The 27,547-nt window shown below is 41.4% G+C and overlaps 2 protein-coding genes across 5 annotated transcripts in view; one reads left to right on the forward strand and one right to left on the reverse strand.

Moving 5' to 3' along the window:
* DNAJC3 (DnaJ heat shock protein family (Hsp40) member C3) overlaps window positions 1–19,968 on the forward strand; it is a 90,607-nt gene extending 70,639 nt beyond the window's left edge. For both annotated transcript variants that reach the window (XM_079903487.1, XM_079903488.1), the window contains exons 10-12: window positions 11,698–11,830; window positions 12,714–12,862; window positions 14,583–19,968. In XM_079903487.1, coding sequence (XP_079759613.1) covers window positions 11,698–11,830; window positions 12,714–12,862; window positions 14,583–14,740 — 440 coding nt within the window. In that variant the 3' untranslated portion in view covers window positions 14,741–19,968. The remainder of the gene's footprint in view (window positions 1–11,697; window positions 11,831–12,713; window positions 12,863–14,582) is intronic.
* A 2,788-nt stretch (window positions 19,969–22,756) lies between these two features.
* UGGT2 (UDP-glucose glycoprotein glucosyltransferase 2) overlaps window positions 22,757–27,547 on the reverse strand; it is a 166,483-nt gene continuing 161,692 nt past the window's right edge. Inside the window, exons 38-40 of one of the 3 annotated variants that reach the window (XR_013824820.1) lie at window positions 27,162–27,288; window positions 23,809–24,300; window positions 22,757–23,500 (exon numbers count right to left, since the gene is read on the reverse strand). Coding sequence is in view for 1 of the 3 variants with exons in the window: in XM_079902835.1 (XP_079758961.1) it covers window positions 24,278–24,300; window positions 27,162–27,288 (150 nt within the window). In the remaining 2 variants the exon portion in view is untranslated. Of the gene's footprint in view, window positions 24,301–27,161; window positions 27,289–27,547 lie in introns of those variants that run through there. The other 2 variants (XM_079902835.1, XM_079902836.1) reach the window with 2 other exon arrangements.

The following is a 27,547-nucleotide window of genomic DNA, read 5'->3' on the forward strand; positions in this document are numbered from 1 at the left end:
TGCCTTAGGTGCATCCTAGTTTAGCTTCACCTAAGGAGTTGGAAGCAGGTAGTTAGAACAGAAAAATGGCTACTCCTTTGCAAAGACAACTAGGGTAATATATTGTATGTGGGTTGCTTAATTCCCTTGGCTGTAAATTTCATGACTGTGCGTCCTGCCTCTGCTTTTATTCACAGCCAGGCTGCTTAGCCACAGCTGCAGCCTCCTCTTTTCTTTGGAAAAGTGCATGGTTACAGGGAAGATTGCAGAGGTACCTGCTCTGTGGGGATTAGCACATCTACCAGTTAGCTTAGATTTAACACACTTGCCTATCATGCCAGTCAGAAAACATTGCACCCCCTATAGTGCCAACCCTATGACTTCCTGTAGGAAATACCAAGGAATCCATGAATTTAATATGTAGATAGGGAAATAGAAAACATTCACGGGAGTGAAGCAGTATTATTCAGCAGAAAAAGATAATGTTACAAGGCTAATTTCTGAATGGTCAAGAGCGTAAAGTATTGGAAATAAAAAAAAAATAGTCAGGAAGTATTAGGGAAGGACACTGCCGGTGTGGGAGAAGATGTAGTCAGAACGGAAGCCCAGAAGGCAGGGGAATTGAAAGGGTGTTTTGCCTTCCCAAAGGCGACAGCATTTGACTAGGACAGCGGGTAGCTTTAGAGAGGAGGAAGTAGGCCGTGGGTATGTTTCTGTTTTGGCTTTTTATTTGCCGGCTAACAGGAAAGTGATTACTGTGACAAACAGGTGTGACCTCAAACAGTGAAGTGGCTTCTTTAAAAGCGAAAAAAACAAAAAAAACAAGAATCTCTTACCATCTTAAATTGAAACAGACTACGTACATGGTCTGTATTTGTGTCTGTGTACTCCAGTGCTTTGAATACAGTTGGTGATATTTAACTGTTGATAGAGAAATTATTGCACGAGAGTTAAAATTTTATAATCTGACGGAAACTGGAATTTTCTTTTGGTATGTTACTGTTAGCACTATTATCTCTTTTCCACTATAAAAATTTCAACAAAACACATGTATAAAGCACAGTAATGTATCAGGTTCAGTTAGGGTGCAGGCCACCTTACGCCCCTGTGTACAGAATTAAAAATAGTTCGTCTCTTCACTGTCTAAATATAATGGTTAGGCTTGCCCTCAGAGTCCAGTGCTAGAATGTGGTCTATTGTAGGAGGTAGTTCCATCGATGGAAGTTTGACTTAAAATTGTTCAGCCCTTTGTAGTGTCAGAAATATCTCACGGTTCTTTCATACTTCTGTGCTAATAGTGAATCTATATTGTAAGGGTACTTGGATAAAACTTCCCCTTTGTAGTCTAAGGATGAATATGTGTAAAACACAGTGGTAGAAGAGTTATTTTCATCGTCTGTATTATGACAGTCTCACAGCAGGTAAGCATTACCCCCAGCATTTTATTATGAGAAATTTCAAAGATAGAAGTTGAAAGAATTTTACAGTGAACAATCATGTCCTCACCATCTAGATTCTAAAATTAACATTTTACTATGTTTTATCACATTTATCTGTCTCTGTCCTTCCATGTATCCATCAGTTTATCTTTTTAAGATGCATTTCAAAAAAAAGTTGTAGATTTTGGTTTACTTTTTCCTAGATACTTCACCTTGCTTATTATTAACTAGGAGGTAATTGTATTGGGTTGGCCAAAAAGTCCGTTTGGGTTTTTCTGTAACATCTTACGGAGAAACCCAAACGAGATTTTTGGCCAGCCCAATAGATAAAATGAAAGGTACAGATCTTAGGGATACCAGTCCTGAGTTCTGATATCCATGCAGCCTGTTAAAGAGAAAAATTATTCATGACCCTTGTTAAAGACCTTAAGGAGGACTTTATTCGGGGGGGGGGGGGGCTATCATGGTAGGTGTAGGGGACACTGCCCTGGGCTCTGGCAGTGAGAGAGAGAAAGTTTGGGCTCAAGTCTGACTCTAGAGAGGACAAGTGGGATTTCTAATCAAGGAGCAGAGTTGGTGCGTGGTCACTGGATGCGAAATTACAAAGAGGAAGCATTAGGGAGAGGGGAGGTTCTTGCTAGATGGACCCAGCTGAGTTCTTGGTGAAGGCAGGCCAGAGTAGGGGAGGGGGAATTCGATCAGATATCAAACTCAAGTTTGGTTAGATACCAAGGGTGGGGAATCTTAGCAGGATTCTTGCTCATCCTGGATTCTGCAAGGACAGAGACGGAAGCCCAAGGTTGGGCCTTAGTCAGAAAGAAGATTTACTCCCAGGAGCCAATCTAAAGTTTTGGTATAAGAGAGTCTTTGTCAAAGCCAGACTCCTGTCAAGATGCAGAACTGGACATTATCCTCTTGTCCCTTACCAGGCGGTCCCCATCCTACCCCTACAGGCAGCCGTTATTCTGATTTTCTCCGTCACAGGTTGGTTTTACCAACGCTAGATCTTTATATCAACAGAACCATATAGTATGTCCTCTTTTGTATAAGGCTTCTCTCATTCGGCATGTTTTTGAGATTTATTCATGTTGTTATAGTCATTGGCAGTTCATTCCTTTTTATTGCTGAAGAGCAGAAGCTGGCAAACTTTTTCTGTAAAGGTCCAGAGAGTAAAAATTCCAGGCTCTGTGAGCCGTGCAGTCTCTGTTGCTCCTCCTCAGCTCTGCCACTGCAGCGCAAGAGCAGCCATAGACACGTAGACGAGACTGTGCTCCAGTGAAGATTTATTTTAAAGACAGGTAGTGGGCTGGAAGGCTGTTACTTTCTTTTTCTACTGTAAAAGAGGGAAAAGCATTCAATATTTCATCATTAATCCTATCCCTGAAGAATATTCCAATTTATGGGTATACCATACTTTATCCATTCTCATATTAATGGACACCTGGGCTGATTTTAGTTAGCATGAAAAAAGCTGCTGTGAACATTATTCTGCAAGGTTTTTTTAGACATGTTATCAGTTACCTTGTCTAAATATCTAGGAGTGGAATTGTTGGGTCACAGGGTAAGCTGTATGCTTAGTTTTAAAGAAACTGCTAGACCCTTTTCTAAAAAGTAATTTAAAATTTACACTTTCATCAATAAAGTATGAGAGTTCCAGTTGCTACATCCTTGCAAACATTTGGTGTTGTGAGTCTTTTTAATTTTATACGTTTTGGTATGTGTTAGTAGTATCTCATTGTGGCTTTAATATGTGTTTCTTTGATGACTAAGGTTGTTTAATACTTTTTCATGTGCTGCTTGTTTATTCAAATACCTTTCTTTGTGAAGTGTTCAAATATTTACCCACTTAAAATTTGTTGTTTCTTTTTGTTAGAGTTATAGAAGTGTTATGTATATATTTGTTTTTCTCCTTTATTCTGTTAATGTGAAAAATTACATTGATATTCTGAAGTTAAATCAACCTGGAATTATTGGGATAAACTTTTCTTGGACATGATGTATTATCCTTTTTTAGATATTGCTGGATTTGATTTGCTAGTATTTTAAGAAGTGTGCATCTGTGTTCATTGCTCTGTAACTTCTTTTTTGTAATATCATTGTCAGATTTTAGTGTTAAGGTTGTACTGAACTCAATTAGTTAGAAATTGTTCCGGTCTCCTGCATTGTCTGCAAGAATTGTATAAAATTGGTGTGATTTCTTCTTTAAAGTTTGGGAGAATTCACCAGTGAAACCATCTTGGGTCCCAGAGTTTTCTTAGTAGGAAGGTTTTTGATGATTAATTCAGTGTCTTTAATCAATACAGGGCTATTCAGGACTTCCTTGGTGGTCCAGTGGTTAAGAGTCTGCTTCCACTCCAGTGCAGGGGTTGTGGGTTTGATCCCTGGTTGTGGAAGCTCTGCATGCCATGCAGTGTGGCCAAAAAAAAAAAAAAAAAAAAAAAAATTAGGGCTATTCGTATATTTTGTTTGTTTCATCTTGTTTTAGTTTTTGTAAGTTGTGTCCGTCAATGAATTCGTCCGTTTTACCTACGTTGCTGATTTTGGTTCTATGAAGTTTATAATATTATTATTCTTTTAATGTCTGTAAGGTCTGAAGTGATGATGATTCCTTCTTCATTTCTAATAGTGACAGTTTTTTTTTGTTGTTGTTGTTGTTTTTCCTCTTGATCAGTATAGTTAGAGTTTGGTCAAATTTGTTGGTCTTTTGAAGGAACCAACTTATTGATTTGTTAATGTTTTACATGATTTTTCTTTATTATTTCATTGATTTCTTCTCTTTAGACTTCCTTTGGGTTTATTTTTTGCTTTTCCAGCTTCTTAATTTTAAACTATCAATGATTTTAGGCCTCTTTTCTTTTTTAATATAAGTATTTAAAGCTGCCCTCTCACATTGTTTTATTTTCATTGTTATTTGATTTGAAATGCATTCTAACTTTCCTTCTGGCTACTTCTTTGATGCATGGATGATTTAGATGTTTTGTTTAATTTTAAAATATTTCACGGTTTCCTTAGTACCTTATTATTGATTTCTAATTTAATTCTGTTGTGCATAGGGAGCATACTCTGTATGAGTTCTGTCCTTTTAATTAGATTTGTTTCCTTTTGAATTTATGTAGACTTGTTTTGTAACCCAGCATAGGCTCTATGTTGCTGAATGTTCTATGTGCACTTGAAAATAATGTGTATTCTGCAGTTGCTGGGTGTAATGTTTCTGTTAGTTTTCTCATCAGTTACTGAGAGGGAACTTTACCTGGTGTGGAAATTGCAGACTTTCCTACCTCTCCCTTTAATATTGTCCTTTTTTCCTTTATGTATTTTGAAGCTCTGCTGTTAGCAGCCTGCACATTTATGACTGTTAAATTCTCCTGATGACGCCCTCTCCCTGTCCTTCTATCAATTCTAGAAAGGAGTATTGCAATATTCTCAAAAAATTCTGAGGAAAAATGATTTTTAACCTGGACTTTCATATATAGAAAACTGTTAGGGTAGTTTTTTGTGATTATTTGGAAAGTTTCCTGTTTCAGTGTTATGGAATCTCCATGGAGAGCCCACTGCTTTTATTGGGAGGTGGGGTTTTGGCAACTTTCTCTATGAAACTTGTTCTGTTTAGGTTTTCTGTCTCTTTTGGACTGGGTTTGAGTTACTCCGTTAAGTTTTCAGATTTATTTGTAGAGAATTTAGCAAAGTAGTCTCAATTTAATTTCTTCTATCTCTTTGATTATTTTTCACTTATTGCTTTTTGTATTTGAGCTTTTTTGACTAGGTTAGAGGTTTTTATTGATTTCTGCTAAGAAGTAAGCTTAACAGTTTTTATCTTTTTTGGTTTCATTAATTTCTATTTTTGTTCTACAATTTTTTTTCTAACTTTGAATCTCATAATTAATTCATTTTTCATCTTTAATTTTTATTGAACCACTAAGGCTATGAATTGTCCTCTTAGCACTGCTTGAGCTATGTCCTGTAGGTTCTGAATGGTAGTGTTTTCAGTATTATTATTTTCTAGATATTTTCCAATTCTTATTTTTATATTTCTTTGTCATAAGAGTTGTTGGAGAGTTTTAAAATGGTGCACAGAGCCTAGGTGGAAAAGTCCTATTTTCTCATTTACTATTAATTTCCAGTGTTAAAACATTTTGATCAAAGAATGTTTTTACTACTACTATTTTTTGGAATTTATTAGTCTTAGTTTTGGCCTAAAATGGCTGAGCTCATGAGTCAGGGACTTGAAAATAGATCTGCTCTTTTGTTTCTGGGACAGAGTTTGGCACATCAATCAGATCTACCTTATATTGTGGTCTTCCTTTTCTTGCCTTTTTTTTTGGGCCACTTGATCTCATATGAACAGAGAGGTTGAAGTCTTCCACTACTAGTGCCCTTACATCTCTGTAGTGCCTCTTATAATTTCTGCTTTATAAATGGTTGCTGCTTTTTTATTTGATGCACAGATATTCATAATATGTCTTCACTATGATTTCTACACTCCCCCTTTTCTGCTCTGTTTAATGCTTTTTTTTTTTTTTGGCCATGCTGAGTGGCTTATGTGATCTTAGTTCACCAAACAGGGATTGCATCCAGGACTATGGCAGTGAAAGTGCTGAGTCCTAACCACTGGACCGCCAGGGAATTCCCTCTGTTTAATGTTTTTAACCTAAATTCTAATTATCTGATGTTAAGATAGTGAACCAAATTTTATTTGCGTTTGCCTGGTGAAACTTTGACCATACTTTTAGTTTCAACTTTTTGGAATCACTTCATTTCAGGTGTGTTTCTTGCGTAGAGTTGGGTTTTGCTTTGTGGTCCAGTATGAAATTCTTTTAAATAGGTGAGTTAATAAGCACATTTATACTTATTGGTGTGACAAATATATTTGGTCTGAGTACTGTTACTCTATTTTTCAGAGAATATTTGTTATTTGGCCTGTATTATTTTGTATATACTATTCTAATATTTCAGAAGGTTTGTATTTCTCTTCTTGGTTATTTTTATAGGTTTATTAACTTAGCCCTCTTTCTTTGGGCAATATATATTAGTATCCTACAGCAAGGAACAATATTAGCATGTTTCTTCCTCTTCTTTCCCTTTCCCCTACCACTTAAGACTTGTTAATGAAATTCTAATTGTTTGCCTGTTGCTCACTAGTGGGTGATGTTTCCTGATTGCTTTAGCTGTGATTGGTGGGAATTAATGCACTTACTTTCTCATCTTTTCTCCCCTTTATTTTCTCACTTTTTGTTAGCTGTATCCCTTCTGCATTGGCAGGGCATACACTCTACCCTGTCACTGTAATTCCCTGGTTTGTTTTAGTCTCAGTTCTACATTGAATATATTTAATGTGTACCATCATTCCTTTGACCATGCTTTCTCTAGCCTTTTCTTGGTGAATTCATCCAGTAGTAGTTTCCTTGAGTGGCTCCTGGGAAAATTCTGATTTCTTCTATGTTCAAAACTGTTTGTACCTTTTATACTTGAAGGATGGCTTGGCTAGATGATAAAATCCTTTGTTCACACTCTTTCTGTATATCTTATAGTTATTTTCCCATTTTCTTCTGCACTGAATATTGCTATGGAAAATCTGGGGCCAGATTTTTTGGTTTTGGTCTGGCTGTCCAGAGAGCAGTTATCTTTTGGGTGTGTTGATTTTACTAGGATATATCTTAGAGTTGACCATCTCAGCCACTTTGCCCCGGTGCACCTGCTGTGCCCTTTCAATACCTAGATTCATCTTTTATTTCAGGAAAGTTTTCTTAAATTTAATCTGAATTGTTTTGTTATATTGGTTTGGTTTTCTGCTTCAAAGATTCAGTTAAGTACTGGTTGTATTCTCTTTGCTCCTCATCTATAGCCATAGTTTTTTTCTCTAGTTTTTTAAACTCTATTTCCATTTCATTTTATTAGGTCCTTATTCTTTCCCCATATGCTGCTTCTCCCTTGTGCTTCTTCTCATTTCATCTTCACTTCCATGATAGTTTTAATTTGTTCTTATTTTTCTTGAGTTCTGATTACTCACATTTTTATCTCTTCCTTGTCTCCCTCTTTGCTGAGTTCTTATTGTGCTTTGTGATTACCCTTAATAGAGGTGATTGGATTAAGTTTTAAAAATTTATGCCATAACGTTTGCTTAGAATTTTCATATATTCTTTGGCTGTGTTGTTTTGATGCATGTTCATCAGGCAAGTTTTGGTGTTCTTCTCCTGTTTTTAATTTAAAATTTAAACGGCTTTTGAGACTGTGCCATATAAAAAACATTATTGCTCATCATAAAGTGACTTGAATTACCTTGCCCTGGCTATTTGTGGGACAGTCCTCCGGGGGTGTGTGTGTAAGGGGTGCTGGGGACAGGCAGCTTCTATACTTAACAGTTGCAGTACTTTCTGCTTCACTGTTTCCACAGACATTCTGCTTCCTGCTAAAATGGCCTTTCTCTATAGCCCTGCCCTCTCTGTTTCTGTGAACCAAACTGTGTCCAGGAGGTCGTCTGCTGCCAGCCCTGTTGCCCCTCTGCCCACTTCCTTTGCTACACCGAAGGGGTGTATCTTTTGCACTTCTGGGTGAGCCCGTCACTTGCAGAGAGCACACAGTCTCCAAGCTGCCTGGGATGTGTTGCCCAGGGCTCTGTGCTCTTGTCACTCATCGTATTCTCCCTTTCTTGTCTTCTCCCCAGCAAGGCCTCTGCCTTATCTCCACCGTGTCTGCTCCAGATTTCATGCTTCTTGTACTAGGTACACGATGTAGGTTGTCACTCACTTCAGGGTGAGTCCATACTCATCGTGTATTTGCTGGCATTTTCTGTGATCTTTTCTCTTAGGGCTCTCTCACTGTTTGCTTCTTCCTCTCATCTTGGATTCATGGCTGCTATTAGCTAATTGTAGCAGCCTTTGAACAGTCTCCTTGTATTGTTGTGCTGAGAATGCTGTGTCCCCCCACGTCACCCCTGCCGTTTACCTTGTTTTGTGTGATACGCGGGAGAAGAAAGCTCCCTGGGGCATATTATATTGCAGGTCTGATGAACTCTTTAAAAGGACCTCTAAGGTCCCTGTTTTGAGAATAGACTTTTAGGGGAGTAAGGTGGAAGCTGGGAACACCTTATGAACACCTTTTGAAGCTATTATAGCTGTTCAGGTGTATTAATGATGGACTGCATCACAGTGCTAAGTGTGGACGTGGTGAGGAATGGTTCAACTCTGGATAGGTGTTGAAGCTGATTCGGGGCTTTTGCTAGTGGAATAATGGAGTGTGAGAGAGGGGAGCCATTTGCACCTGTGCATAGTGTGTGTATCTGTCTTTTCGAATGCTTCTCTGTACTGGGGAGCTCACGCCGGCTTTAAGCGGGTAGGACCTGTTCACAGGAAGACGTTCCCTACCGTGCTTGTCATCTTGCCCAGTTGCCAAAATGAGCAGGACTTCACACAGTTAACTTACCAGGTGGAGTCCTTTGGTGTTTAAATTCCGGGTGGGACTGCTTTTCCTGTGTGTATTCCAGACCTGCTGTGGAGGCCTTGGGTACCCGTGGGCTCGGCTCTGCTTCTCTTCCTGGGCCCAGCAGCACACGGCAGGGGCCTTCCACATGCGCATTTTCTGTTCTGCTTAGAGACGAGCTCTTGGGGTTAATGCTGCAGCCAGCTGCTCCACATACAGGGGCAGAGGCTGCCCAGCCACTGCTTAGTCATCTCGCGAAGTAACCTGATGATTGCCTTAAAGGCCCTCCTGCTTGCTAAACTCAGAACCCTGGGCCAAAAAGAACAGCTCCCAAATCTGCTAGGGCCTCTTTTCAGCGCATATTTGGATTGTGGTTCTATTAGGTTTATTCGTGGTTAATGTGATCCTATTTGCCTTCTCTCTTCCAGAAATTTGTCAAAATTTCTGGTCCGCTGTAGTTTTCAGGGCTGCCATGGTTATATTATTTTTTGTCATTTTTGTGGGATAGTGGGATGGAAGACAGGAAATTCCTGTACTTACCGTCTGCCGTCTTGCTCTGGTTGTTTCCCTGCTCCTTAAGAACTGGGTGAGGGGCACATAGGAGAAAAAGAATTTGGGAAGGATCAGAGTTTTTAGGTTCAGAGGTTAGAAAATGATTTGGCTAATATGTAACATACTGTTCATTAAGGACCTTAGTATTTCTGGCTTATTGTAATCTGTACAGCTGTTCAGTCATATGGGACATATAATATGGAACATAATTGGGTGTCATTTACTTTTTTTTTGAAGATACCCCCTTAGTGCACTATGAGAAAATATAAGTATGAATGAGCTGTCTAGTTTATGTCCATGGGAAGTCTTACATCGTCCATATTAAGTTTCTGATTAGTTAACTACCTGTAATCATGTGAATTTTAGGAAACAACTTATAATTTTATATCTTTCCTGTATTGGGAAAAATGTATCTACCTTAAGTGTTAATGAAAGATAGGAGACAGAAAACTGCTTTGGGGAAGATACTCTGAACATTTAAGAATGAAAACATGTTTTAAATGTAGGGTTTGCATAAGTAGAAAAATTGAGTATATTGAAACATTTTCCCCTTGTACTAAATTTCAAGTGTATTTCCTTACTAGGTTGTGATATCAAGTGCTATGCGTATTGCAAGTTAAACCTCACTACTGTTTATAATGGCTTTGTGTCTGTGTGCTAAATTGGAAAGGTATTTTATGATGTCACTGTTGGTTGGGTGACAGTAATATTAATGTTTCATGTTAATATTTAATATTAATGCACTGAGGCAGGAAATAGGATAATAGCTTGAAGCGTCCCCCCTTCCGCCATGAGCCGAAGGTCATATTGGTTCATTTTTCTTTGTAGTGCAGGCTAACTAAATTTGTCCACCTTATTCTAATATCTTTCTCATTTTAAACCTGCCCAAGGTGCCTTCTTAAACCCCTTGCAGGATTAGCTGTTGCCAAGATGAATGCTCAGCTCAGGCCTGTTATCCAGAGAGATGGCTTTCCCACAGTGAAATGCACTTCCATAAAAGATGAGAATTTGAACCCAACAATCCATTATTTAAGTTCTCTGTCCAAGGAGGACAGTGAGAAAAATTACTACCCCCAGATTAGGTGATTCAGAAGGAGGACACTGGGACTCGGCATACAGTTGTTCTCAGGGCTAAGACTTACCTAATGAAAGGATACAAACAAGATCAGCAGAGGGAAAAGGCACATGGGTGAAATCCAGAGGCAACCGGGTGGAAGGTTCCAAGAGTCTGTGAAATCAAGCAAGACAAGCTTAATTCCTCGGAGAACCAGGGCCCGGGGTCTTTACTGGGGGCTGGCCAGGTAGGCACCTTCTGCCTAGCCCGCACCAAAATGCCCACAAGGCGAGATGTTTAGCATAAACCACATGGTTTATACAAACAGTTTAGGTAGCCCAGCCATTCTTACCAGGGAAGGGTGGGAGCACTGCTGAAACCCAACTTGCCAGTCGTCAGCCAAGGGCCAGGCTTGCCAGCAGGTCCTTCTAAGGAGCGGCCTCTGCTCTGCATGACGTTAGATATCCAGAGGCCTGGTATTTTCTAAATATTTAAAATAATATGAAAAGAAAGATGCCATGTGAATTGTCATCAGACTTCCCATACCAGGACTGTATGTGTCTTTCTGGTTTTTTTTTTTTTTTTGGCGCGGTACACGGGCCTCTCACTGCTGTGGCCGCGCAGGCTCAGCGGCCCTGGCTCATGGGCCCAGCCACTCTGCGGCATGTGGGATCTTCCCGGACCGGGGCACGAACCCGCGTCCCCTGCCTGCATTGGCAGGCGGACTCTCAACCACTGCGCCACCAGGGAAGCCCTGTCTTTCTGTTTTGATTGATACTTAAAAAAAAAAAAAAAAAATCAGGTTTGTAATAGTTTGTGTTGAAACCTGTGGGTGAACCTGCTCATTCTGACTGCTGATGGTTTCTCCAGGTCTCTGAGCCTCGCACCCTTCTGAACCGTGGCCCCATAGCTACCCACGAAGCTTTTCTTGGCTGCTGTCGTATTTTCCTGTGCAACAGGCACTTCATTGCTTTGCCTAAAGTGCTGATATTAAGACACCTTACGGTTGTGGGGAAGGTAATGTGGGAGGGTGGGCAGGCAAGCAAGCAGTGTGGCTTTTACTGAACGGGAGCAGTAGGCTACCTAATTCAGCCTTAATTATGCCTTTTGTGGTTTTGAACAAAATTATTAGGCTCTTCTTAGGCTCTTAGTAATGGCAAAGGAAGGGGTTGAGGATGGTGACTTCAGTATCACATTTGCAGGGTATGTAAAGGTTTAATTCATTTTAACAGCACTGTCTTCAACGTATTTTGACAGCTATTCAGGACTATGAAACTGCTCAGGAACACAATGAGAATGACCAGCAGATTCGAGAAGGTCTAGAGAAAGCACAGAGGCTACTGAAACAGTCACAGAAACGAGATTATTATAAAATCTTGGGAGTAAAAAGGTGAATTATAAATTTAAAATTCACATTGTTATTTTTAATCAACTGTTTTAAAGCTAATTGTTGCTCTTTTTTCCCTCTGATTCATTTCCTTTTCTTAGGTAATTTCAGTCATAGATTAAACCCTAACAATCTTGAACATCATAAAGCTGTTTTGAATATATTACAGATAAATTTCTTTGATAGAGACTAGTCATGCAATGATGGAGAATTAGTAGTTGGTGACAAAGAAAGGACACTGTGGCATGAATAGGTCCTGGGCCTAGATTTCTTAAGAAGGGTAAAGAGGTGGGAGTGAGCTTTCTTTTGGTGGGGGCAGGAGGGAGGGAGGGGTTGGGGAAAAGATAACTTCTCTAGGCCTAAAAATAAAGTGGCACTTTCAGAATGAACTTGAAGGCACAGGGAGAATGTAATTTACTCAATACCTGCTTCTATATTAGACCCACCTTCCCTGAACAGGGGAACCATCAATCTTTCAATCAACAGTCTGAAACTTTGTTCTTTTGAGTAAGCTAATAAGCCAGGAGCAAAATACAAAGTGGGCTTCAAAGAGTCAGTGTCTCTTTTAATGCCAAGAATCGAATCATGGTAGTTTGGAAATTCCGAAAGTTTAAAAATGCATCAGTGCAGTTTTCTTAAGGGAGAATTGTAAAGCTCAGGAGCACTTAAATTGTTCCTGGTGAGATTCTGACATCAGGAAGCCTGGCGCCTGTAAGGGTCACGCGGAGTGCTGGGGGAGACGCTCAGCCGGTTATGATGCGGTGTTCAGAAAACCGGGCTGCGGATCTGCCAGTGGGGTCTCCCTGACTGCCCCTCTTAGCTCTTCCTGGCAGTATGTTGGACACTTCTTAACTAATGATTATGAATTAACTTTACCACCCTTCAGAAATGCCAAAAAACAAGAAATCATTAAAGCATACCGAAAATTAGCACTGCAGTGGCACCCAGATAACTTCCAGAATGAAGAAGAAAAGAAAAAAGCTGAGAAAAAGTTCATTGACATAGCAGCTGCTAAAGAAGTCCTCTCCGATCCAGGTACTGCTTGCTTTAATGTTTCTGTTCTCCTGAAATGGCCGCGTCAGTGACTGGCGACTTCTTAGCTCTATTCCTTTGCCCGTCTTAGAGGCCGTGTCAGGAGTGGACAGTGGGGCGCGTGGTGGGTGGGCCCCCTGGGGCTGAGCTCGGGAGCTGGTGATGGTCCCTGAAGCCCATTCTCATGTCTACCCTTGTCAGACTCTAGGGACCCTCATGTGCACAGTGCAGTGGAGACGCCACCAAGTGTGGAATCAGAAGGCCTGAGGGTGACTCTTACCTCTCTTTGAATAAGGTCCTAGAACTTTTTTGGGCCTCAGGTTTTTTCACCAATGATAATGCCAGTACAACAAGAGGGATCCTCTTAGGTTCGTTCCTTCCAGCTTCACAGATCAATGTGAATTTTTATACCAAACTTACAGGAGCTTGATTAGGATGTGGACCGCCAGGCAGGAATGTGCAGTGGTGGGACAGGGGCAGATCCTCTGAGAGTGGCTCCCCAGGAATCGTGCTCGAACTCTAATGGTCATTCGATTTACTGGTTGATATAAATGTTATTTCACCATAAGCTAAAATGACCTGGAAAATGAGGGAGACGGTTTAAGAATTCAGGTATTACCGAGCAGTGCTTTGACATTTCCAGAGGGAATTTCATGTTAAGCTACTACCTACTGCTTTTTTGTGGCTTTCCATGTCAGTGGGAGCAGAAACTATGACTTGAGCTAGACAAATTTAACAAAATAGAAGGAAATCACATTTTATGCCCATTTGACAAGTTTCTGAACTACTTATGCTATGGAATTGAAAGTAAATGATGTTTGTTCTCAAGTAATTTATAATCCAGTGAGAGAGGGAGGAGTTACTTAACGAGTACAGGAGGATACATACTGTTTGTTCTTTTATTCTGCACACGTCGATGCCCGTGAATGGCTCTGTCCTCAGCGTGTGCAGCGGGCAGCTGAGGCGCTCTGGAGCTGAGCCCTGAGGGGAGCAGGGGGCCTGCGGGCAGAGCCGCGTGCATCGAGAAGAGAGCTGCACCCTTGGTTACTAGGAGTTCTTCTCTGTCCTCTGTGCCTTCTTCTCAGCCCCCGTCCTTACTGTAAAGATGGCAGCTGTTCCTATGAGGATATTAGCTTGCTCGTCTGCTGCCTCCAGGGTTCCTGTCTCCCACATGTCTGCGCTGGCCTCTGTCTCATCACGGGCTTCGCTCCGGACTGACAGGCACAGCAGTGGAGGTGGCCTCCTGGGCTGTACGATAGGGCGCCTCCCTCCCTCAGGTCTGGGGAGGCTTCCTTCTGTTTAGATTTAACAGTGAGGCCCCAGACGCTTCATGGGTTGATGAGGTTCGCCTGGCTGACTTGATGCTTGGAGTTAGGACGGTGAACACGGCCGTTTGATCAGAAGAGCGTGCGTGACTTTGAGGTCTCATTCCCTGCAACTCCTCGGCTTTCCCAGAGAAGAATTTCCTTGGGTAGCTTCTTGTGAGGAGAGAAGATTCAGGGGGTCCGAACTTGCATGAATATCCATTTTCAACCCTGAACCTCACCGCCTTCTCCATGACTGGTTTCTCCTGAAACCTGTGATCTGGGTGGGAGAGGGAGGCTGGATTTGAGCATCAGTCGGTCACGGTTGTCTCGGTAACCGAGGGGTGTGGTCCTTAGACCCCGCCTCAGCCCACACCTCTGGCAGCGCCTGGCTCTTAGCTCGCTGCTTTCTTTTACAGAGATGAGGAAGAAGTTTGACGACGGAGAAGATCCCCTGGACGCAGAAAGCCAACAAGGAGGGGGCGGCAACCCTTTCCACAGAAGCTGGAACTCATGGCAAGGGTTCAATCCCTTCAGCTCAGGCGGACCTTTTAGATTTAAATTCCACTTCAATTAAACCAGCTGTTTTTCTGCTCTTCATTTTTTAAAGATTAAACACAAAAAACCTTGTTCCAGGATCTTAATGAAAAAAAATTTCAGTCTTTCGGTTTGTCCATGACCAAAGAGTTGTTTTCATAGGAAATACCTGTTCTTCTCCGTTTAGACCTGAGGCTGATGGGTTTGTGAGGGCCGGGAGGCAGGGGAACGGTTCGGTTCTGTGTCTGGCAGAGCAGCCTGTGTCTGGGCTGTGAACGTCGGGACGAAGGAGTCTGAGACAGGCGCGCAGAGCTTGTATTTTTCTACACTGGAGCACGTGGCAATTCTTTCCTTCACATCCTTGCTTACGTGTCTGTCAGTGCCTGCATTTGTGAGGAGCTGTGGTGTCAGGATTCTCCCAGAGGAATGAACATTCTGAGCTGTATGTTCTTAGGGACAACTTTGCTTAGATTCTGGTCAGTCCAGTCATTTGTAAATGTGTTACATTTCCACATGCATTCCCATCTCTCTACGAGCATGAATGTGGCTGTCATGGAAGGTGGGCAGAGCCTGTCTTTTAGAAAACCTGCTACCGAACGATAGTCGCTGGAGCCAGGGTTAGATTTGGACCGATGTTAAGCATGCATGCTTTTTTGTTCAGTGCCTGCAGGGGAATGCTGAAAGTCACTGAAATAGAATTAATTGTAAATCCTACTGGCCCTTTTAATATGAAACACAACAAACGAAAAAGTAATATGTAAAATAGGTTCAGATAATATAGCAGTGGTATTTAAAATAATATTGCTGTAGTGCAGAATGAAGTACTTTAACAACAACTGAAGTTATGAGTTAAACAGCATTTCCTGTAACAGGATTGGCTTAGAAATGTAAAGTCGCTCAGTCAATATAAACAAACAGAACGCCATGTTTCCCACTTTTAGTAAATACAGCCGACAGTATCTCTTAGGTCCTGGCCTACCTGGCCCGTGGGTGCTCGTGTGGGACTGTTTTGAGGTGGGCATTAAATAGCAGGCCTGCCCCTTTTTCAGACCTTGATGCCTCTGGATGTTCTCTGCCAGAAAACAACAACAAAACAACAGAAAACAGGTTTACAGACCTAGTCAGCTCCAGCTGTATGTCCACTATCAAGATGGCATCTCTTCCTGGGATACCTTCTTCTTAAGAGAAATGAACTATTCAGTCTTTCTTTATATACTGGATAATTTTTTCCCTAAAAAAAAAAAAAATGAGTTACTTTAATCAAGAACACGGAATATTTATGGAATTATGATGCTGCATTTAAAATCTAAGAGAATTACTTTAGATAAAAATTACTACATTCTGGAAAGGTTTTTGTTTTTGCCTCAGAGCATTCTGAAGCAATTTAAGCAGAGTAGGCTTAATATATTGTTTTCAGGAAATCAAGCATTTTCTTTGAGTCGCAGGGACCGTCCTGACTGCTAATATCCACAACAACCAGCCAAGCACAAATCGTTTTCTTCTACAGTCATCCTGAAACACGCGTGGAAAAAAGTTGTTTAAACTGAGACAAAACATATAGTTGAGATGAGCAAAACACGTGAGTGCTTTCTGCATCTATTTAGAAGTTTATTTCTTACCAATAAACTTAAGATTGCATTTTGAAAACTAGCAAACAGCTTGCAGCTCTCATTTTGTTTTAATGTCTCAAAATTCAAGTCAGTGTGAAAGTAATTTACAAGGGAAATTCATTTTTGTTTAATCTTGTTACTTCATTAGTTACATCAGCAACTTTTTTTTCAATCTGGTTCTTTCATATATGATGTCACTGTGAACTCTGAAATCTAGCGATGGCCTCTACTGACTTTCACAAGTAAGAGTTTTCACACAGAATCAGAAGGAGGGAAATATCAAACCACTTGCCGTTCTATCCGGAGGAGAGGGTGCAAGGCTGCAGCGAAGAGGAGCTGGAAGGAGTCCGCAGGACTGGAAGCGGGCCACACGTCCTGGGCACCCGTCACCCCGCCGACTGCCACCCCGCCGCCGAGAGGGCTGTTTGCTTCACTTTTTTCTCCACCTGTAATAACTATAAATCCTGTTCCTAAAGCCTTACCGTGGACGGACTTTAGTCATCGTAGTGGAAATGTGCAGAGAGTTACTCGTTTTCAGTGAAGAGGGAGAAGCAAGTATGGTGCCCAGCGCCAACGCCACGAACAGAAATTCTCTGGGCTCTGTTGTTTTGCTAATTAATGAAGAAAATAACGACCTTGAAGTTCCAGCCGTGAGGGTCATCAGCGGTCTTCTGGCATCCCCGTGATTGGGAAGGTGGTCACTCCACGCTTCTTTCAGAGTGACCGAGGAGAGCGCTGGGAGTGCGAAGGGACACTCGTCTGTCCTGGCGGCCTGACGCAGGAGGTCGCCACCGCTCCCGCGGGTGCCGGGTAACCGGTGTGGTGCTCTCTGGAAAAGCCAAAGGAGCGGGGCGCCCAGCCGTGGCTGAATTACGTTCCCTGTTGAACTCCTCCCTCCCTTTTCAGTGAGTGCCGGAAGTGAAGTATCGCTGGCCTGTAAATGGATATTCTTCCACAGCAACAAGTATTCAACACATCAGCCTATAAACCTGAGAAAGTTCTAAAAAGAGAGGGTAAATTAATGCCCACTTCTGAAAGTTTGTGCTTTCTTAACATGGATAAAATAAAAACTGGAAAACGACTTCAGTAGTTTACTAATGTGAATTGGATATAACAATACTAATTTTAAAACATTTTTCTCTTCAGGCAGTATTAAAAGTTTAAGTATCAGTATGAAAACAGAACTTTTTGGGACTCTGATAATGGAATGTAAAAACTACCCACAGCTTAAGAGAAAAATACTACTGATAACCAAGTATGAAGGAAAAAAGCTAAAAGAATTGCAGTTTTAAGTTGGCACCATTTTCTATTCATGGTGGAAAATGAAAGATTTCACCTGTAAAGCATGAAATCGGTCAGAAGTTGTACGTGACATTTACCATGAAAAAAGGGCACAAGATGCTTCGTTAAAAATGTCTCCTCAGTCAGGCTTGCGCCTCCTTAGAGGGACAGGGCACCGGTGACTGGCCCCGTGCAGTTTTCACCGAGTACACACCAGTGGTTAACCTAGAGAAACTCATGCAGCTACGTTGAATGTAGTTGACTTTTCCATGTTTATAAAGGAAGGAGGAAGGCAAATGCTGATTTACCAACAATTATCCTTATTCTAAATCAGATCATTCCTTTTTTGTTAGTAGCAGAGTTTATTCTGTAATTGCAAATGATGTTAACAGGTGGGGATAATTCGTTTTGTTTAATGATCTCATTTGCTGAATGATTTAAGAGTAAAATTAGCCACTGCGTGGCTTGTGTATAGTAAACAGACTTTGTTTCTGCGTCTGTGGGTTGAACCTCCTCCGTGCAGTGGAAAGCAGAGCACGGGGAGGGGAAGCACTGGAGATGTCTGATCAGTTAGGCCGTTACTCCTATGTGGTTGGTTTGAATGAGACAAGACGAAGTAACTTAATCCATCTCAATTTAGTGTCTTAGTAAAAACACCACCGAACATTAACTGAAATGGGTCTCAGACATGTCTACAAATATGGGTACTATTTTTATGCCCGTGTATTTTCACATTTAATAAAAATATTTATGGTCAAATGAGTACTTCCTTGCTTTCAGTCTTTTGGAGAAGTCTGTTTTCCAACTTTGCTTTACAGGTAATCAGCTACTGAGGTGACAGAGGGCTCCTGCTTGACACGAGCTGCAGGAAGAGCGCAAAAAGCAGAAATGATTACAGTCTCGTAACCCAGCCCCCCCGAGGTCCTAGGACAGTGAGGCCTTAACAGGTGGCGGTTCTTCACTTTCAGTACCATTAAAATCTAACACTTAGGTTGGCTCTGAGGACTTTGCCTTTTATATCATAACATGCACATTTCTGTTAAAAGTTCTGAAAGGGGTGGTGGGGACACTGCGGCTTACCTCAGTCAGATCTCTAACTACAAACAAAAGGAGATTTCTTCCTGTATTCTGCGTGTCCTAAAACTGCAGGACAGCTAGAATACTTAGAGAACTTTCTCAGAAAGCAGTTTCCACATTCTTAATAATCATGATACCTACCTTAGCAACACGTCATCAATGAGCCTTCGTCTGAAGATACTGCAAGCGCCTGCAACAGGCCTGATGGCTGCCTGCCTGCGCACAGGAGGGGAGAGCACAGGAGGGCAGAGCCCAGCCTGCCAGCCCCTCAGGGGTTGCAAGCCCTGATCCCCTCCCCTTCCTACCCTCACGCCCAAGAAATCCAATCACTCCAGTCTTAAGGCACATAGGTCACACCCCAGAGACCCTGAACTCCGCAAACCTCTATCCACCGAGTCAGTCCTTCCTTGGAGATCAACAGATGATCAACAGAAGCGTGAGATGCACAGTCATCTGTCACTGCCTTACGCTAGGATTGTTTCTAACAAGGAGGCCTCCAGGTGACAACTCCGAGGTTGCAGTCTTGTTTTGAATACATTTCCAGCCTGTTCACTAAGGTCAGTCTACTGGGAGAAGCATCTCCTCCAGTTCTAATATTGCGAGGGACCGAGCAGCTGGATTTGGAAGGGCCACTGGCAGAAGGAGTTCCAAGGTCTTCCTGAGGAAATTGGAATTGAACATTGTTAAAAGGCACGAAGGAGAAACCACTGCTTGCAGCATTTCTTGGTGGATTTAAGTCTGTGTTATTTGCATGTTTCCCTGCTCTTACAGGAGATTTCTATAAGAATAGTGTCTCATTTGTATGTATGTATTTATCTATGTAATGGATTTTTTAAGACTGGTTGCCCTAAATGGATGTGATTTTTCTCTGGAAGATTCTTTAAAGATAGCAAAGGATAACTCTTCTAACAATCCTTCACTGTATTAGTTTTCTTAGGATTTTATTAATACTCCTTCACACATACCACCTGTTGCAATGTTGTATTTCCTGCAGTGCTTATGCTTTTGTTGCCGCAGGTTACTAAAACCTCATAAAAGTGGAAAGACCTCATTCTACAGTGGCAAGATTTTAGTGCAGGCAAACTAGCTTCTCTTCCTCTTGGTAGGTCAACATGCAGCGAATGCTCTGTACAGCATGGCCTTAGGCCAGGGGAATTTTGTCTCGGACGCTGTGCAATGAAGAAAAATCACATCATCAGATCCCGAATAAGGCTGTTTGTCCTTATCCAAGAGCTTCTACCCGATATAGTCAGGAATGATGTTATGAATAAATATAACTGTTAGGAAACAATGCAGGCATAGAAATACTCCCGGAGAGGTTCTGGATTAACACTGATGAATGTGAGAGCCCTTCACTGCACTTTAGGGTCAGATCACCAAAGCGCTCCACGTACTTGATAAACTCCCCTAGGTCACCTTGTGCACCTGGCTCCAGCCTCCCCACCCCCTCCTCTCCTCGTCCTAAAAGGAACAAAACTACCCCCTTGCTAGTCTGCGCCCGGTGTGCACTTCCTCCTACTTCCCTTTGCACCTAAATGTCACTTTCTCACGCCTTCCTGACGCTTTCCCTGCCCAGCATTTTCATTTGGATATTTAGTGAATGCCACTTAAACTGGCCCAGTAACTTCCAAAGGACAGCCTCGCGCACTGTAGGTACTTAGATATTTGTTGGATTTGTTCAGGTTAGGAAGACCTAGATTATTGGCCTTCGGCCGAAACTGGAAACATTCTCTGGTGGAAGCAGACTGTGGGAAAACAAAGGAAAGCCTACACACCAGTGGTGGGTTCGCTGACTTCTGTTTAGAAGGGAGTTTGAGCCTGGTGCTCTGGACTAGATTAGGTACTCCACTGTATGGTTAGTTACCTTGAGTTCGCAATTCATCTTACTCAGCAAGGCTAGTCCCAAAATTACTCCTTCTCTGACTTTGCCCCAAATTTTAAACACTGGGCTACCCAGAGCCTTTGTCATTCAAATCTTTTGGTCTTGAACCAGTCTTTTAGAATTTGAATACCTTTTGTCCTTCCACTGTAATCAAAACCTTTGATTTTAAAGTGAAATCACGTAGGATGCAAACCTTACACCGTTGGGCAGGATCACGATTGAAATACACTTAAATTCAAGTAATTATGAACTGTAGGCGACAAGATGATTCTCCAAATCTGGAGTCTGTAAACGAAGCTGTTAACAGTAGGTTCTAAGCAAAGAGACTTCGCTCTAGAATTTCTCAGAAAATAGAATTTGATATTTGATAAGCTGGGCTAATAAACAGCAAAATGGGGAACAGCTGTCCCATTACCTAACACTTCGACTCATGTTCTGAGTGGTTACAGGGTGGGCTGGCACCCCTGACCACGTGCTGCCACCAGAGAGTTGCCTGTTCGCACGCTCACCACCAAAGTCCTGAACCTTTGTGCCTCACCTCCCTCACTTTGCCACCAAAAGTAAGGTCTTAAAATCAATTGGTTCTTTGGAAGAAGGACGACCCGCTTAAGTCTGCTGAACAGAAATGGGCAAGACAGGGGCTGGGAAGTGACTGAGACGTCGTGGTACTGAGCCTGGATCCGTTAGCACTTTTCGTTTGATCTCTGAACCAGGGATCTGAGACATAATGTCAGAGCCCTTCGATGAACAGCCTGATGTGTTCCAGCGGGAAGTTAAATGCCACCAACTTCTTTGCTGCTGTATCTCAGAGAAGAAAATTCTCTTAGCTATGCTTTAGTTACTGAAGGATAGTCTGACTTGACATATACCTATTGCCTTGAACACTATTCATCTGGGTCTTCTTCTGGGTGGTAGCAGCTGTCTGTCTGGTTGCTGACCCATGGGAGCAGCCGTTTCTTTGGGCAGGCTCCCATTTGTGTCAAACTACATTTTTACTATTAAAGAAAAGCCTGGGGCTTCCCTGGTGGCGCAGTGGTTGAGAGTCCGCCTGCCAATGCAGGGGACATGGGTTCGAACCCTGGTCTGGGAACATCCCACATGCCGCGGAGCAACTAAGCCCGTGCGCCACAGCACTGAGCCTGCGCATCTGGAGCCTGTGCTCCGCAACGGGAGAGGCCGCGACAGCGAGAGGCCCGCGCACCGCGATGAAGAGTGGCCCCCCGCTCGCTGCAACTAGAGAAAGCCCTCGCACAGAAACGAAGACCCAACACAGCCAAAAATTAATTAATTAATTAATTAAAAAAAAAATTACCTCCCTTAAAAAAAAAAAAAAAAGCCTGATTTTGTCTGTAAGCCCAGGCTGACGGCCTGTGGTGCTTCCTGGAAGTATTCTATGCTCTCCCTCTAGGAGCTTCATTGTTCCCTGAACTTGATAACTGGAGCCGAAGGATGGGCACTTCCAACATCTAACCACTGGTACCAAAGCATCTGGGAGGCATGAAGACTTTGGACTGTCTTCAGTCTTATATTCTGGGTTTACCTTATACCAAAACTTATACCCCAAACTTAAATGTCTTTTCATGGTTAAAACTCAAAACCTCCTAATTCTCAGATATGCTCTGTTCCGACTTTCCTCTGAGAAGGAGGAAGGAAAAGTGGACTGCAACTTCTCAAAATGGGAAATACCGTTTGTCTCTGCTCTCTCCTAGGATTTGATTTTTGTTAAAATTTGCTATAGGGCCTGCACCTGAACACCAGAATTCACGGTCAGGAATGTATGTGGGAGGCCTCGGGCTACCTTCCAGCGCCCTCAGGGCAGCGGAGCTGGTGGCCTTCTCTGCGAGGGCTGCCCTGCGCTCCAAGGTGGGCTGCGGTTCAGTTCCCCTAGCGCGTCCCCGAGGAGGGCAGAGCTCTGTATGGCGCTGTGCTCTACATGCACTTGACGTAAAAGTTAGCCATTTTATAAAAGAATCTCCCTGTAAAGAAATATTTATAAGTCTGGATTTTTAGATATAAGGTATCATTCATCTGGAAATGAGACATGTAAAATTTAGCCATTCAAATCACAAGCTACAAACTACATTATTCTGCAATTTTAGCTTATATTCTATGAAGTACAGAATCTAGCATATTGGAGACGGTAGTTAGTATTAAGTGTGGAAATCGGGTGCCATTACCTAGTGAAGTACCAGCTCACAGTCAGCTGGGGCTTCTGCCTAAAGCACCACAGCAGACCTGGGCTGGAGCATCTGGTCTAAGCTAGAAGCTTACAGAGACTTACCTCTCACCAAGCCCCGACTCCAAAGAGGAGTGAACCGGAGACCCCATGGAACTGGGGTCTTCCCCCCAGGCCAAGTTACCACTCAAGCCTCTGACAGCATCCCTTAGGACCCTTGGAACCCACAGGAACAATCTGCTTCCATTCCAGGCCACACCTGGAACACTCCATTTTATCACAGACAAACCCAAACAAGTAACAAAGGGAAGGTTACAGGGAGAGGGAGAGGCCTTGTGATCTCTCATTAGAAAGAATGAAGCTGCTGGGGGCAAAGTAGTTATTTTCAAATACTCTGTGGGCTGTGCCATCCAATAGAGAAGGATTAGGTTCGTTCAGAAGAGCTCAAAGGAGCGAGAGTAGAGACCGCCGGTAGACAGCCTCGGGCTCACTGTGGAACTCTGTACGGAGCTGTCCAAAGATGGACCAGCCAGTCTCCAGAGGCAGACAGTTCCATGTGGCCCTGGAAGGTTCCAAGATGGCTTGAGAGTCCACCTGGCAGGGCCTTGTAAGGGGGGGCTGTTCCTCAAACCTCATTTATCACCGGCGTCATCTGGAGAGCTTCTTAGACAATCATGATTTCCCACGCTCACCTCAGCCCTATTCAACCAGCTTCTTCAGGGGACAGGGTCCAAATGACATTGAGGTCTTCTCCAGTCCCAAGAGCCTATGATTCTAGAATAGTTGGATAGTTTTTGAACATTTACTATTCCTATTCATCTATTATTAATATAAAACAGGAAAACAAACTGTTTACACTCTTAACTAAGTTTCTATAAAACTAGCCAGTTCTTTTTTAAAAAGAATACATATATACCCCCATAAGCCCATGAATATCGTTTTATGAAATAAAAATTAGAAACATTAAAAAAATACAAATACTGCATAGGATTAAAACATCATATAGTTTAGGATAAACAAAATAATTACAGTGTGACACTACTTCCATTTTAAAACAACAGTTAAGGTGTAAAGGGGCTTACTTTAAAAAAAAATTATTCGGAGATAACCATGAGTCCTTCTTTCTCAGAAGAAAAAACACAAAATAGATTTCTCTAATTTAAAAGCATCTTTTGAATGAAGAAATATGGATGCACATAGAGCTGGAATATCCAAACACGTAGATGGTTTGCTAATTCCCCATGAGGACCAGCTAGTCAGATACGTTCTTCTACGTGGTTATCCGGCAAAATTATCACTTTAACTGGTGAAAACACTGTTTTAAGCAATCAGGAAAGAGGAACAATCTAGTTTTAAATACTCAATGGCCATTGCTTATAAAACTTAAACTTATTCAATACATTAAACACATGTATTTTTAAATAATTTAAATTGAAGAATATGTCACTGATCCTTAATGAAACTTTCAGAAGTCTTAGCAGTAGTTCCACATTTCCCCAGCAGGTGGCAGATTTCTCGTCATACTTTCTCATCTTCTTACACAGGCCCGTGCTAGAGTTCATCATGTGTCAAAACTGTAGGGGAGGAAAGTTTATTTAGCTCCTGAAATCTCAAACATCACATTAGCTTAAACCTGACTGAGGTATGAATTAATATAATAAAAAGCATAGGTGCTCCCTGAGGATCCTCTTGTTTGTTAGTTTAGTACCTACTTGCTTCATTATGTGCCATAAGAATAGCTCTTTCTATGTTATGGTATCTGTTACATTGTATCATAACTCCTTGCCTCTTTACCCACCTAGAAGCCAGGTCCCATGAGTCTATGAGAACAAGGACCACACCTTATTTATCTTTGTTATCTTCGGGGCCTAGCACCCTGCCTGGCAATAGAGGCCTTGAACAGTACTAACAGATTACTCACCACGTACAAAGTATCCTGTTATTAATGTAACGGAACAACAAAAAGCAGAAGACATATATGGTCCTCATCTAAGATGGGAGGACAGAGCATTCAAACACAGACACAAATACTGTACAAATGTGAGAATCAGTACTAGCGAAGACCCTTAGAGATCAAAGTGGTTTCCTCACCTTCTGCATCCCTGAGCTGTCACATACTGATTTAAAAACACTGAAAATTCAAAATGGTATTTTCAGGCAGAAATTAATTAATATACATTTAAAATGGATCCTGTTCCATAATTCAAGATGGCAGACTATATCTCTCCAGTAAACTCCACTGGAAAGATAAGAAATATAAAAGGGAATAGCAATAAAGACAATGGGAGAAGTGGTTATGAGACAACACTGGAGCAGAGTTATCAACGAATTTCTGAACGCGGAAAACAGAATACACAGCTGAGATGATGAGTTGATTTTCTTGACAGAGAAGCCTGGGAAAGCCTCCTAACAGAAAACACTGGTGGGGAGTATATCACCCAGTGAAGCAATTAACTGAAGGACTGTATGGAAAATCTGTGCACCTCAGCTCTCCACTCTCATTCCTTCTTCTGCATTGCAGAAAGAAACAGCCTGGTGTTTATTCCAAGATAAAAAGTGGAAGGCTAAAAATAGAACAGTTTGGGCTTCCCTGGTGGCGCAGTGGTTGAGAGTCCACCTGCCGATGCAGGGGACACGGGTTCACGCCCTGGTCCGGGAAGATCCCACATGCCGCGGTGCGGCTAGGCCCGTGAGCCATGGCCACTGAGCCTGCGCGTCCGGAGCCTGTGCTCCGCAACGGGAGAGGCCACAACAGTGAGAGGCCCGCGTACCGGTTAAAAAAAAAAAAAAAAAAAGCAATAAACCCAAAAATCTCTTCTGTAAAACCTCTCTTATTTATACATATAACCATACAAAAACATATATACACAGACATGCAATTTTTCTTTAATTAAGATGGGGGTCAATAACATTATAAATATTCTATAACCTATTTTTTAACTTAAAAATTTGCTGTCAGCACAAATCTGTCTCAATTCTCTTGAAAGGCTACATTATATTTCATTGTATGTATCAGTGTTTATGCAATCGATCCTCTATTGATGGACAGATTCTATTTCATTATTGAAAACAATGCTGTAACAAACATGTATATATAGGCATAATTTCTCTCGTTTAAATGTAAGTTTCTTGTGAATTGCTGGGTCAAAGGGCATATATTTTAATTTTTTATACATATTATAAAATTTCCTTAATTTATACAGCTACTGTAGGTATGAGAGTGCTTACTTGTCAATACCCTTGCTAATGCTGGGTATTATTAATCCTTTAACTCTTTCCAATTTGAGAAGAGAAACATTTCATCTCAGTGTTTTATACCTTTAAAATTGCTTGTGAGGTAATTATGCGAATTTTCCTTTCTTCCTTCCTTTTTTGCCTTCTTTCCTTCTCTCCCTTTGAAAACAGTTACACCACTTAGAGAATCATCTTTCTTCTTCTGAATTGAAATGGCACCTTTATACTACAGTATTAAAAATGCTTGGGTGTGTTTTAAATACTGAACTTCTCAGACAACACACACTGATTTTGTGAAGGAAAACAGAGTCAAGATGAAACAGAATTTCATGCTTATATGAGAAATTTTATATATAATCATTTCAGCCTCCCTAAAAAGTAAAGCTGAGGAAAATAAGAATTATATTCTGAACTACTAGAAAGAATTACTGTGAGGATTAACTAGTCTAACCTGTGAAAGTCTCTAACCTACTGACTGGAACACAATAGAAGCTCAGTACTACTTTTAAAAAAGAGCAAAGGACAATAGAGACAGGCACTGACCAGGAAAGGGGATTATGAAGCGATCAAGAAGTTAATATCAGCTTTAGAAGAATATCCCACACATAGTTATTGGTGTTGAGGATTTATGTAGGGTGGTGATGAAATGCTAAGGTAACCTCAGTTTTTTATTTTACTTTTTTTTTTTTTTCAGTTTTTTAAGTCTAAGAAATGGAAACAAATTAATCCAAATCACCCTCTAGTCATGACCAAGGCTACTAGATCCAGGAACCAACTTTTCATGGGGAAACCTATACCATGTACCAGATTAATTTAGGAGACAGGAGGTAATATTGTAGTTAGCTGTGTAAGGCTTTTATTAAACTTCAGGGCTTGGATTTTCATATTTAGGAAATTCAGTGTGTCTTAAAGACAAGTGTTTCTTTTACTTTTTTCACCTCTACATTATGTCAGGAGGTTAATACTATACTGACTATGTGATGATCTGAAGCTATATCCATGGGGGAATAGATTCTCTATCCATGTTTTAAATTTGCGAGCTTAATTCCACATAAAAATGAAATTTGTAATCAAGTCACGGACTTTGGTAAAGAAATTCTGACCTAATCATTTGATAACTTCACCAAGGACTGAGTCTGTAATCTATTCTGATTTCACTTAATGCAACATATGGTTTGTACACCACTGCAGAATAACTTACTTGCATTTTTCTTCTTGTTTTCAAGGTGATCTAATAGTTGTCGTATCTCAGTATCATACTCCACCCATTCTGGGACAATCCTGGCAGCAGCTTTTAGTTTAGGTTCTTTTGTTTTGGGGTTATTGCACTGAAAGTTTAAATAAAGCTTTGTTAATAAAAAAAAAACATGTTCGAGGAAACATAAAGGAAATACTTGAGGACACTGCTATGTCACTAGAGCAAACAAAATGCATTTTATAAAAAGCAGGGCCCTAGGTACTAAGTACTTGAAATACCGGAATTAGTTTAATAGAGAAAGCATCAAGTGAAATGACAAATCATAGTTTATATAAGCAGTAAGTATTTAATGCAAACACCTCAATCAGAACTTTAAACAAAAATTGTTT

Source organism: Stenella coeruleoalba (assembly GCF_951394435.1).
Source record: "Stenella coeruleoalba genome assembly, chromosome: 18".
Lineage (NCBI taxonomy): Eukaryota > Metazoa > Chordata > Mammalia > Artiodactyla > Delphinidae > Stenella > Stenella coeruleoalba.